This window comes from Sinohyriopsis cumingii, unplaced genomic scaffold (assembly GCF_028554795.1).
Source record: "Sinohyriopsis cumingii isolate HCF-2022 unplaced genomic scaffold, ASM2855479v2 utg001176l, whole genome shotgun sequence".
Classification (NCBI taxonomy): Eukaryota; Metazoa; Mollusca; class Bivalvia; order Unionida; family Unionidae; genus Sinohyriopsis; species Sinohyriopsis cumingii.
Genome location: NW_028315968.1, coordinates 3,847,690 through 3,861,499, shown reverse-complemented (window position 1 = coordinate 3,861,499; position 13,810 = coordinate 3,847,690). Strand labels below are relative to the sequence as shown.

Below are 13,810 nucleotides of genomic sequence, written 5' to 3'. Positions count from 1 at the left end.
CTAACCATGATCATTTAATCATATATTATGTTCTTTCCCGAGGAGTGTGCTTCTCTGACATACATACATACATACATACGCGCACACACACACACACACACACACACACACATATATATATATATATATATATATATATATATATATATATATATATATATATATATATATACATATACACATACATATATATATATATATATATATATATATATATATATATATATATATATATATATATATATATATATCACAGACATTAAAAATAACATGGCTTTTAAAGCGTTCTTTCTTCTCTTCAGTTTTCTTCTAATGCGAAAGAAAGAGATAAAGAACCAGCATAATTAAAGAAAAGTAAGAAATAGACAGTAGAACAGTAAAGAACTTGCGAAAGCTGAAAAATAAGTTTATTTACGCACCATTTCGAAAGGATTATACGAAAGGTAGAATAGGTGACCTATCTACACCTGGATGAGGTCAAAATCGCCATTTACCATTGGTTGTAATTTGGTTAATCATCGAAGCATAACACATACATAACACACAAAGAACGTTACTATTAATGCAGGACTTTACCTGATACTGCATGTGAAAGATCTGACTTTGGTGTCGTTCAGTAAAATCTAGATATGCCTACCAAGTACAAGGTTTCCGAAAAAGTGAGTAAATCAGATTAACCTTACTCTTCTTGTTTTTCTTTGAAAACGGTTGCTTGTACAGTACTAATATTAAATTAAAGACCCTCACTTTTTTCCGGTTATTTATATTTACTACATGACATGCTTACAAGTCAGGGAGAACTATGGGTACATATTCAGCTCAGTTGCCGGTAACTCACGTTTCGAAAAGGTACAGAAAATATATCAAGTTTATTCCGTAAGTTGAAACAGATCCAGTCGCAGACCATCATAGAATGAACAAATATTGTAGAACTAGGTTAATTGCCGTCCTAGGACCAAAAGGTGAAAAAAAAAATATTTATCAACTTGGGACGAGTGAGTTTTAAAAAAAAATTGATCATAAAAACAGAAAAAAGTATTTTAAAAATGTAGATGTCGCCACGAGTTTCGATCTCACGACGGCTTGTTTGGCAAGCGTTACACACCGAAAGACAAATGTAGGTGTTTATAAATAAGATGAGGAAATATGTCCTTAAGGATGCTTTTAGTTAGAATTCCATATCTGGATAATAGTTTTTACAACGTACATGTGTAAATCAGACAATTTCATTATAGTGGGCCTAGACTCGTTAATACAAAGAGCAACCGTAACGATATATTTTAAAGTCATCATCAGTTTCATTTTCGTCACATGTTTAAGGACCTAAACAAGAACAAACGCCTGCATATGCAGATAATAAATATATTGTTATAGAAATGAATTGAGATGATTATGTTATGTATATTTTATTTTATTTATATTTGATTTAATTTAATTGCTTGTTTGTTAGTTTTAAATTTGATTTTTTGTTCCATTACATATTATAGTAATGTAATATTGTTTACTGGAATTAGGTATTTTCCAGAAATTAGTTTGACTTGACTGTTTTTTTTGTTGTTGTTGTAAACAGCTAATATTAGAACTTTGTATTTTAATGTCAACCTAGTTCGTGACCTTGATTCAGATTTAGTAAGAGGTGAAGTAAACAACTTCTATTTTATCTGTATTTATCGCGGGAATTTTAGTATGAAATTGAGGTTGTACTTGTGTACGTTACTTTAGACATGTAAATAGCCTCAATTTCGAAAATCTGGTTTTACCGGAATTGCGCAGTAGTCGGATTTAATATTGATGTATTGAGAAATAATTTTAGCCGGGCGTTTAAACACTTAGACGTAAAGGTGTTCGTTTATGTTGTGATCAGTTGGAGCTAAATTTTAATTTGTCTTCAGATTATTTGGATTCTAAGAGATTAATTGTTTTCCCTGGAGAATATTTTAAGTGCTCATACAGAGTTCTTGGACAAAACATTTATTGAAATTTTATTCGGAATTCAAACACTGGAATATTATTTTCTGTAGCTCAAAAAAGAACTCTAGACATATAAATACTATACTAGATACAGTATATGGCATCGCCTTCCATTTTGGATTTTTCTCATGACTCGAACTCAAATTCATTAGAACATTTTATTACTAGGACTTCTAAGTTTTAATTCTTGGATTATTCTTGGATTTGTTTGGATTTGATTCTTAAAACTTCCTTTCCTCATTTTTAACTTGTTTTTCAAGGGAAAAAATTATTTGTTAAATTTTACAAAGCTTGTTGTCTTTATTTGTTCTTGTTACTGTTTATGAAAGCCTAAACAGGTAACAATTATGACATTTGTTATCTTTCTATGTGATCTGTTAGATGTTGTGTAATCTGTTGTAATCTGTCGTATTCATTTCGCCGCAATCGAGATCCTGGTGATATGAATCACAGTCGTCTTTCTTGACGTTCTCTTACACCTTCTCATTTTGAAATCAGGACACTACTACCTCAATCTCCTCATTTTGAAATCAGTACACTACTACCTCAATCTCCTCATTTTGAAATCAGTACACTACTACCTCAAGCTTCTCATTGTGATGAAGCAATTAAGGTACACAAATTTGTGTCATCCCACAGAGATACAAATATTTTGAATGCACCTACATTACTTTTAGACTGTTCTCAAAATGTATTTTGTTCATTTATCATGACTCAAAACATTCTATAATGGAGCATTCTTTACTGATAAGGACCACTGCGGTGCCCTAGTGCCCACATCTGATACTAGAGGTCGCGGGTTAAAACCCCGACTCAGTCATGCCAAAGACATAAAAATGGTACTAACAGCTGCCTTGGTAGACGCTAAGCATTAAGAGGTTAGTGTTAGGACTGGTCGGCCTGGTGTCAGGATAATGTGACTAGTGGGACACGATGCTACATGTCTGTGGCATGATGCCTCAGTGGTTGACATCACTACAAGCTGCCACTCTGCGGTCATCGTAGTGATATGACTGAAAAATTGTTAAAGCTACGTTAAGAATCCAAATCACACACAGATATGCACACTCTACTGATCTAGACCATCTCACCACGTTACTGCACAATGTGAGAATATATGTGGGAGAAGTGAAAGGTAGTGATGAAATTTAGAATCCCAACACAACCCTAACCCCCCAACCCCCCAAAGTAGCAAATTGTTACGCATATTTCATCAAAGAGAAAAATAAAGATGTTTAAATTTTTGTTCCAGCTCATCGGAGAATTGGAAAATATTAGTAGTTTCGCTAAATATTACGAACTTATCCCCTATCCAAAGGAAGAAAATGAATTCTTGCCACCAGCACATTGTTCCGAATTGCTATTTATGTTGCAGTACTCCATAATGAAAGACCAAATCCTCAGTATAGATTCTCATTCGATGTATATCTAGTTATAACTGATTGTGCTCAGTATCAGATACGTAATGAAAATGTACTATATTGAAATTTATCTGCACCATCTGAAAATTAAACTAAAAGTTACAAATATTGTTATGCTTGCTTAATTACCAGCGTAATGACAGACATAAACAATTTTGCTTCGTCGACAAAGCAAGCTTGGCAGCACAGCTTTGTCTTTTGCAAAAGATCATTGTCTAGTTCGCCAATATTGTTCACAGTTCACATCAAATCTTCATTCATGTCCGCCTTCATGTTTTAAAGAATTCAACGTTTCAGTGTTTGCTAGAGGACGGGGGTATTACGTGTCGCATCATACTCACTAGATGTCGCACCAGTTCCAGTTTAAATGACTCAGTGCTTTCTATGCTTAGAGTATCACTTCGCTGACCTAATCTCTTACAGGCGCGTGACTCATTATTATACGATTTTCCCAGAAAGCTTACCTTCAAAGTGCAAAAAAATAGCTATTGGTTTTTAAAGCAGTTGATTGTTATATGTTTACAATATCGAGGAGGAAAAAGCTTACATCGAAGATGATCATGCAATTCCAAACACAACCGTGTAGTAAAGGGCCCCGTTATATAAAGTGTCAACTATAGAGAAAATCTTCTATTATCAAAATTTATTTGCTTTTCTTGTAACGATTATCGAAGGTTACATATTTTATTGCTCCGGTGCAGTCTAGTTGCATCAGTCTCCTAGATTAATCACTTAAATTAATGAATACTTTTATTGTTCTAAAATACCGAATGCATTACCTCCCTTGACGTATGATCGGTTTCGTGTTATTTGCGAAACCATTTTTGAGGGCGGTAGACATCAAATGCTGTATAAGTGTGTTTATGAAACAGTCGTTAAAAGTGAAAATAACGGATTTGTGGCCACACTTTTTGATAAAAGACTGAAAATAGGCACATATCTGTATTTTTTTTTTATTTCATCAAGAAGAAAGGCACGTGAAATAATTACCGAGGGATTCGTAAACTGAGCCCAATCAGGAAAATACAGTTTCAAGTATATTTAAATTGACCAATAGCCATTGTAACAATTCATTTAGACATTTGTGTCATCTTCACACTGTCATGACATCGAAGAGAGAGAGAGAGAGAGAGAGAGAGAGAGAGTTCTTCTGCGGGATTGATGATCCGAAATTGAATCAGCAGATACCCATGAAAACACTGTGAGTTATGCAAGGAAATAATTGACAATATGTAGAAAGAGATATCGTTGATTAGGTTTTAAGTCAACAACTGTGTATTATCACAGAGTTATTGGCAACAATTTTTACTGAAGCTACTTACAGGCCCGGCCCACAGGGAAGCCAAACATGGAAACCGCATTGGGCCCCGAGCTTTCAGGAAAGCAGCTCTGTAGTGCAATTTGATTTTAATGGGGCAACGCTCATCACTTTTGCTGCTTTGGGCCTCGCATGCTACCATGGGCCCCGCACATCCTAGGGCCGGGCCTGACTATTTACTTGCCTTTTTCATTGTGACATACAAGATATATAGCTTAGAAAATATTTTACATCCGTATGAAACCGAGAATGCTTTTATGCAACGTAATTAACGGTATTTTTTCAATACTTCTGTACAGTTGTATCATGAAAAATGTAGTCTTCTTGGTTTGCTCTATTTTCTTTGTTTGTTTGTTTCTTTTCTTTTTAGGACAGTGTTGACTTTTGATATCTCTAAATTGAGATAGGAGTATCGGTAAACGCATACATCATTCAGTTTCCACATGATCGCTGTTTATTCCATAATAATTGCAATGCCAGTAGCTAGTAAAGGAAAGTAACATTTTCATTGGTCATAATGTTACCACGTGATCAAAATTAATTGCGTTTATTTCTGTATGAACTGTAAGGAGAACTACTTTTCGAAGAATACCCACTTCTATAAATGGAGTCACGTGTACAGTATAAGATAAACACTGCCAGTGAAGGCAGACATGAAGTAAGCATTAAAGGAAAAGAAAATTCTAACAATTTTTATAAAAAAATAATTGAATAAATTTGGCTTTCATTGGTTGAAGGACTGGTATTATGATGACCTTATTTAGACCAAGCACGACAATCCCAAGTGCTATAAATAGCTACGTAACAGAAAACCCCAAACATGTATTACTACACTCAATTAAGATTTCTGTTTTTTAATGATGCAAACAAAATAACATAACGAATAATTGAAATTTCAGTTATAAGAGTTTAACGTTGTTTTTTTTCTGAGTTTATCGTGGTATAAACTGTCAGTTGCCGAGTCACACAGCTTACATAACGCCCTACTATCGCGAGTGAAAGAGACTATAATCTCCACTCAATCAAATGGTGTGTCCCGATGGTACATCATATATGTGCACCTGCCAGGGGGAGATAACGTGTACTACAATTTTAGTAAGAGTAACATTTGTAAACGTAACAGTTAGAAGTTAAGCGTTATAATTCATTACGTCCAACATATTTGGAAGTCATCAGGTTTGCAATATTCAAATTGGATGTAAACAGGTGCTTGTATCAAATCTACCATCTTTTGTAAAACCATGTTGCTCAAGCGCATGCATAACATACCACACAAAATAGTATAAGCTTTACTGCCATTTCCTGTCAAATGGACGTAATTTTTATCTTTCCTAACAATCTATAAATGTTATGTGATAACACTATCCTTAATCACCGAAGACAAACAAGTCAAATGGGGTTGTAGGTAGGAAAGGAGATTATACCTTAAAGTAATTACGCAATACATGAAATGTATAACAAGCGGGTCAAACTATTACAATGATGAATGATTATATACTATATTTGACATCTAATCTTTAAATGTGTCTTCTTTTGCAAGAATTATTCTGAAATAAATTGCACTGGATAAGATAGTGCAATAAATTTGGAGTATGCGCCATTTGTATATAGACCTCGATTTTTAAGGATTTCTTATATTTTTGCGATTACATTTTATTTATTTTGGAAGACATTGTTGGGGAAAGAGTCCTCAGCCCGAATAATTACCTAATTGCTAGCGGAAAACGTCATAGAGCGCAATATTGATGAGATTTCTTGATGGCATAATTTAATTTCTTAGTGAGTTCAGGCCAGAGCCGCATAAGTGTAAATGCAGCTAAGTAGATTCTATTAAAAGCTAATTGTGTAGATTGATTGTTTGACTCCATGTACAGTATTTGTGATGGGGACTGATTTACTTAGTGTGTGTGTGATTTGGATTTTTAACGTAGCTTTAAAAAATTTTCAGTCATATCGCTACGATGTCCGTAGTGTGGCAGTTTATAGTGATGTCTAGCACTGGGGCATAATGCCGCAGACATGTAGCATCACGTCCCACCCAGTCACATTATCCTGACACCAGGCCGACTAGTCCTAACACTAACCTCTTAATGCTGAGCGCCAAGCGAGGCAGCTGTTAGTAACATTTTTTAAAGTCTTTGGTATGACTCGGCCGGAGACCAAACCCACGATCTCCCGACGGGGACAAATGCAGTGTAATTTCCTAAATCAAATCTTTTCAATCCATGATTTCTGCACAACGTAAGTGTCTCACCTTGAATTCTTTCATATCGTGTTTTAACTTCAGAATATGTGTCATTTAACTATGTAATTAATTTCATACTGATTAGTAACTATTTATGTGTAGCAAATAATTAGGGACGATGTGCAGTTAAGAAATGTAATTCAGGGTATACAGTAAAGTAAAAAGAAGGTGACAAAAACGATAGCTAGATCACAGGTCAGATTACCGAGTCATCTTTTCTCTTTAACCGGCCTTCTGTAAACTGCATAATGTATATAGGCATCACACAATGCCATATCAGCTCGTGTTCGGTTTACTCTATACGACAGAGCTGAAGGCTGAGGTTATCTGAATTAGGTTGTTTAGAGAGTATACTTAGTAACTACGTCTATGTGTCAATTAGTTCACATTTCAGGTATAGTTTTTTTTTTTTTCCGGGGAAAGTCCCTGGACCGGTTAAAACCAGTACAACGGGAGTGGGTTTTATCTCAACGAAGCATACTTCCTCCTTTAAATTACATATTTCATGCTGATATGCTTGTGTGTAATGTATCTATTTTTGATTTGTTGACAGTCAGAAAGTAAACACATATTGAAATAGTAGAGTGCATGAAACGAAATATACAGTGAATGGTAAATAAAGACACGCACTGTTTAAATGCGTTTCAAGAGCAAAAGTATGTCAAAATAGACAAAACTGATAATGCGTGTAGTTAGACGTTACATTCAGCGTAAAGTAGTCAATGTTTGGTTACAACTGTATGTTAGCAAAGCCTTATCTATATTGAAATCCTGTTATTCTTTACTGATTGGTTTGTATTTTCTTTTTAAAAACCGTTAAAGATCCACTAGACAGGTATTAGAACGTAATTAGATGCATGTTACTGAGAAGATCTGCAAAATTAGTCATGATGTTATGCGTAATGTCCCTTTATCTAATTAATTTTATTTGTCATGCGCAATGTCCCAATTTCTGATTTATTTGATTTGTCATGCGCAATATCCCAATTTCTGATTTATTTGATTTGTCATGAAACATTGACAAAACACGACCTTGGAGATATATTAACATCACGTGTTTCATACATGATTGCATACCAAAAAATATTGGTTTCATCTACCTTTACCCTAGACGTTTTAAGAGTACAACTCCCATCTTATCGCTGATATATATATATATATATATATATATATATATATATATATATATATATATATATATATATATATATATATATATATGGGATGTTTATACCTGTTTAAGCAATGCGTTTAAAGTGTTTCTGGGGCTCAAATAACAGCCTTTCGTTGAATCCACATTTGTTATTTGACACAGGTCATTAATTATACATTTGATGCATTGCATGACCCTTCAATAGATACCACCAATATAGCCTGTGAAAAGAAGAAAATTATGATTGGAGATGCTTCAATGGAACAGTTTGTTTGTGTTGGGTCATTCTCTATTCCATTTTCACCCCACCCCTGATTGTTCTTTGTTATATATCTATATATTCTTACGACATACATTAAACAATAGCATCGCTTTTAATGTGTTGTTATAAAGCAGTTTGATAGACCAGTAGTATTTGTATATGAAATTGTGACCTCCCCCCATGGCGCAATAATACACATATATAAACATTCTTGCAACAGGGCCCTTGTGTGCTGTTCACTCATTAGTCATTAGTGAGGTATGAAAATAAAAATAAAAAGTATTAATAATCCCTGTTTCCTAGATGAATTTAATTTGGTACACATTGTCATCGCAATCCTTTGTGCTTCCCATTTCCCCTCTCCTCTCGTGCATAACGGGAACAAAAACTACACAGAAATCTGGAGTAACAGAAAAGAATAATTTGGGTTCGAGGAAATCCTTGAAATTGTACTTAAACCAAGTAACCTACAAGAATAAGATTCGTCATAACGGTATGTATGTACTTTCCCTGGGATTTATCTGCAGTGTTTATATAATTAATGATACAAAGTTGCAAACCCTGTCGACATTATATGGTACATTTATCGGTTATATGGGACAGATACCGTGATGTATTTAATGTTTTTTCTGTTGTTGTTGTTTCTTGAATCTAATATAATGTTCTAAAAACCGATTATTATTAATTAAATATGAAAACTTCCAAAGGCCGCGTCGTCTCTCTCTCTCTCTCTGGACCATCGTAGCAAGATACCGGCATAAATCTATGAAAAGACGAGCGTACACAAGATTTTCGCTTGTCATCCCACGATGTCTCTGGACTTATGAATGATGTTAAAATTTCAGTTAAACGGACAAAAGGATGTGTGTGTGTGTGTGTGAGAGAGAGAGAGAGAGAGAGAGAGAGAGAGAGAGAGAGAGATAAATATCATCAAAAGGCATGGAACTACATTTATTGCGGACACATTCGGGATGTGAGTTCATTCATTCTCTCGGTCAATACACATTTGCCCGTATTCATTTGTCAGCTTCGTTCAAAGGGCAAACTATATGTATTTGTATGTCTTACAAAGAAGATATATGTACCGTATGTACGCTATATTAATGATATACCACTCGTTGTATAATATTTTTATTAAAATAAAACTATGCAAGCCTCGTTTCCTTTTAATGAAAAATGTATACATCTCGTGGTATATAAATGTTACATCGTACATGATATATATATATATATATATATATATATATATATATATATATATATATATATATATATATATAATTCTTGTTATTTGTGTATAGCCTGTTTTTTAATCACCCGCCTGTTTGAACTCCTCGTTATTTATTTTCTGTTATTGTTGTTATTATTTTACCTATTGATTTTTCTTTAATATCTGTCCTCCAGACTGATTTTAAAATGTTGCAGACACGCACATATTATTTGCTCGGTTCTGTTTATTTTTTTTAAAGTTTTTTGGAGGGTGTTCTCTCCGGTTGATCTTTACAGACCATGTGGAGAGGCCCTCCTGCCCTAATTGTAAATGTTTGCTATACTGTTTTTGTTTCGTATTTGGTTCTTTATAATGGTAAGTGTTTGCTGTGTTGTTTTGTTTTCTAGAATTAATTAGTTCTTTAAAATTCAAGTGTTTGCTATTGTTTTGTTTTCTGAAACGAAGTGTTTTTTTTGTTTTTTTTATAGTAATATTTTTTAATATTTTTCCTCAACATTTCAAACTATTTTTTTCCCTCTTATTCTATACATTCGTCTAGTGCTAAAAAATTCTTCTGCTTCTTCTTGTTCCTTTTGTCTTCTTATTTCTTTCCTTCTTTGTCTGTCTTTTTCACTTCTTTGTTCTTGGGTTTCTGCAGCTGGTATTGACTTTGAGGGTTTGGGTATCTGATTTCCTTGTGATGCCGAGATTATTGGTAATGATTTAGCTTGTAAGGTTTTTCCTTGTTGTTGTTGCTGGTACTGTTGACATTGTTGCTTGGGATCTTGAGAATTTTGCATTTTTCCTGTTGCTTCTATTTGTTCCGTTCTATTTGTTGTTGTGGTTTCCTGTTGACTTTGTTGTTGTTGTTGCACTATTGGTCTTAGATTTGAAATCAGTTTTTCTTGCTGCTCTTCTCGTTGCTGGTTTTGTTGCTGTTGTTGCTGCTTTGTATTATTAGCTATGTCTTTATTCTCTGTCACTTGTCCTGCTGTTATTGTTTTTGTTGTTACATTTGTCACTCCAATCTCTGTTGTTGATGTTATTGTTATTGGGGCCTGTGCGTTCCGGTCAGTTATTGGTTTCTTTTGTATTGTATTTTTCTTATGTTCTTGTTCTTCTTGTTGTTTTTGTTTGTTTTTCTGTCCAACATGTTGTTGTTACTTTTGGTTTCCTAGCGGTTGTTGTTGTGGATGCTGTGTTTGCTCTTTCCGCATCTGTGTTGTAGTTAATATTTCTTGTTCTTGTTATTGTTGTTGTTTTCCAGGTTGTTGTTGTTATGATTTATTTGATGTTTGCAATTCTCCTTGGTCTTTTCCTCTATGTTGTTGTTATTGTTGATTTGTCCTCAGTAATATCGGTCTTTTGTATTATTTCTGTTTTCTGTGTTGCTTGCTGCGTTGTTTTCTGGGTTATTCGACATTTATGAGGTGTGTCCTGTCTGTTCGCATTTGATGCATTTTCGATGGTAAATACACCCGTTATACCATGTCTTGGCCAAAAAGCCATGTAGAAAAAAGCTAGTTTCACTTCTGATAATTTACTCCTTTCTATTCCCAATATTCTCGTTCCATTGTAGATTGACGTCATAGGGATGGTTTCTAGCAATGAAGATATCACTTGGATTTTCAGTTTTGTCTCAAACTTCTCAGCTGTTGCTTCAAAGGGTATCTCTAGTGGCATGTCTGAAATGTGTAGTTCTCCAGTTAGTTTTTTCTCTATTTTAGCGTATTAAGTAATATTCTGCAAAGTTGTAAGTTTTTTTTATACTTGAAGCATATTCTTTAGCGATCCTTAGTCCATTCTTGCTGTTTGCTTTGTACGTGCCATTGTAACAACTGTTCATCAGTACGATATGGTGAAGAAACCATAGATCATTAGTTTTAAACCGTACCTCTTACGTCTCCATTAAAAATTATACACCGTTCTGGTTGAATAAGGTATATATGATCCATATAGCGAGGTTCTCTTTATGCTAATGGGTGTACCTCGGGTAGAACGTTGTATAACACACGCGTATGAAAACAAACATAAATAATCCATTAATCCCAGATTAAGTCCAATTGACGAATGTTTTAGGCTGCAGATAAGTGTCGCATTGTGTTGAACATAATCCTATAGTTGTGAATAGGCTGAATAGTAACACAAATTAGATAATCCGTTGAAATATATAATAAAGGCATGGCCGGGCGAGTACTATAACCCTCTTAGGTACACTAAAGTAAACATGCACCTGAACTTTTGTTGTTGTTGTTGTAGGGTTTAACGCCATATTTCAGCACATGATAGGCTATACATGGCGGCCAGTATTAATGGTGGAGGAAGAACTCTGGAAAACCCCGGAAAGAACCACCGACCCACGAGAAGCTACTGGCAAGCTTTCTCACATACCCACATTGGCTGAATCCGAGACTCGAACCACCGCAGGCAGTGGTGAGATGGCAGTGATCCGTAATGGAGAGAGCTTTAGACCACTCGGCCACTCGGGCCCCCCCTGAACTTTAGTAAGAGCACTGAAATAGTACTTTTCTATTTTCTATGGTGAACTTGAATATACAGAAGCATGCAGATTTTCACAAACAAACACCTTTATTACCAGCTTATTTTCCTAAGAGAAAAACATGAAGGTTAATAGCATTTGAGTGGACGATAATTATTTGTAATTATTGAAGAAGAACATAAAGACGGATAAATGGAAAAGGAGGCGAAAGAGTTCCATCAATTGAAATAAATCAAAGACTGAAAGACTTGAACTTCAAGTTGCTACAGTGGTCGTGGGCCCACGAAATGTTATTCCCACGTGCATTTTAAATATGCAACGAGTTCGAATCTAATAAGCTGAACATTGTAATACTTACTGTCTCCGAGTTAAATCCATATATAGTTAGCACAATGCAGGAAAGTATTTTCCCCATCGACCCTCAAGGTCCCGACATGCTATGATTATACTTGTTTAATGCTTTTGAACTCACCGATATGGTATGATCAGTGCTGTTCTGTTCCCCCTCCGATATTGTGTGATCAGTGCTGTTCTGTACCCGCCCCCAAACAGGTTAAAAGTATTCTCTCGAAGAAAAAAAAACACTGTCAGCCAATTCCCAGCTCTGTAACTCGAATTACACATTTTCTTCCGACTTCTTGGTTCTGTAATTCAGGTAATTGAGAATAATTTTTAAATCCATCAGTCGCTTTATTTTTTGCCCGGCTTGGTCCAACTGTCAGTGCGCGACCTTTGATTTGAGGCTGGCTCAGGGTATAACGGTACCAATTAAACAATCGGGTTTGGGTGGAGGGGGGTGAGATGGCGTGGGTGGTGGTGGCGTGATAACCGCAGATAAGGGTGTCTAGGATATATGGGAGTAACCGTGCTTGCAAAATAGTGACATCACAACTCCCGTGCTGTGATACTACTCGTGTGGGCGAGTTGATAATAACAATTATGACAAATAGTGAGAAACATGTCACAATTAATGGAACATTTCACTTTCTTCTTTCTTTGCTATTTTAAACCAAGATTTTACCAACATTTGTGTCAGTCTAAACAACACCATTATACATTATTTTGGACAAATAATATTATCTCTGTGGTCAGTATTGATTTTGGTTCGAATCTTGGCCGGGTCATACCAAAGTTATAAAAATGGTATTAACAACTGGCTCGCTTGGCGCTCATCATTAAGAGGTTAGTGTTAGGACTGGTCGGCCTGGTGTCAGGATAATGTGTCTGGGTGGGACATCATACTACATGTCTGCGGCTCGATGCCCCAGTGCTAGACATCATTTTAAATTGCCACACTGCAGACATCATAGTGATATAACTAAAAATTGTTAAAGCTACGTTCAGAATCCAAAGCACACACACACACACACAGAGTAGTGATGTCTTGCGTTTCTGCTCACCATTTACACGCCCGAATCATCAGTCACATTATCGAGTTGCTGGCGCTTTATATAACCGCGTGAAATACTTCTTGTTGGCTTCATAAATAAACAAGAAAGCATGAGTTAATTTGTTCAGTTCGTAAGATTTGCAATGTTTGTCCGGCTTTAAAAAAGTCGAGTCGTTATTCTACATCTTTAGGTTTGATTTGTCTATTTTTTTTAAAATGTGATACGAATCAGAGAAAATTTATTTTGTGACAGGATAATTCTTACCCCTGTCTATCTCAAGCAGAGTTATCTCCCTTACGTGACGTTTAATACGTCGCTTTTCCATCGTCAGAATGACAA

General features: G+C 35.1%; 1 protein-coding gene across 1 annotated transcript in view; it reads left to right on the top strand.

Annotated features, from left to right (window-relative positions):
* The first annotated feature begins 527 nt into the window (after positions 1–527).
* Positions 528–13,810, top strand: part of LOC149772790 (sodium-dependent proline transporter-like) — a 63,038-nt gene continuing 49,755 nt past the window's right edge. The window contains exon 1 of the mRNA XM_089947313.1: positions 528–659. Within this exon, the coding sequence (XP_089803439.1) occupies positions 630–659 (30 nt within the window). The 5' untranslated portion in view covers positions 528–629. The remainder of the gene's footprint in view (positions 660–13,810) is intronic.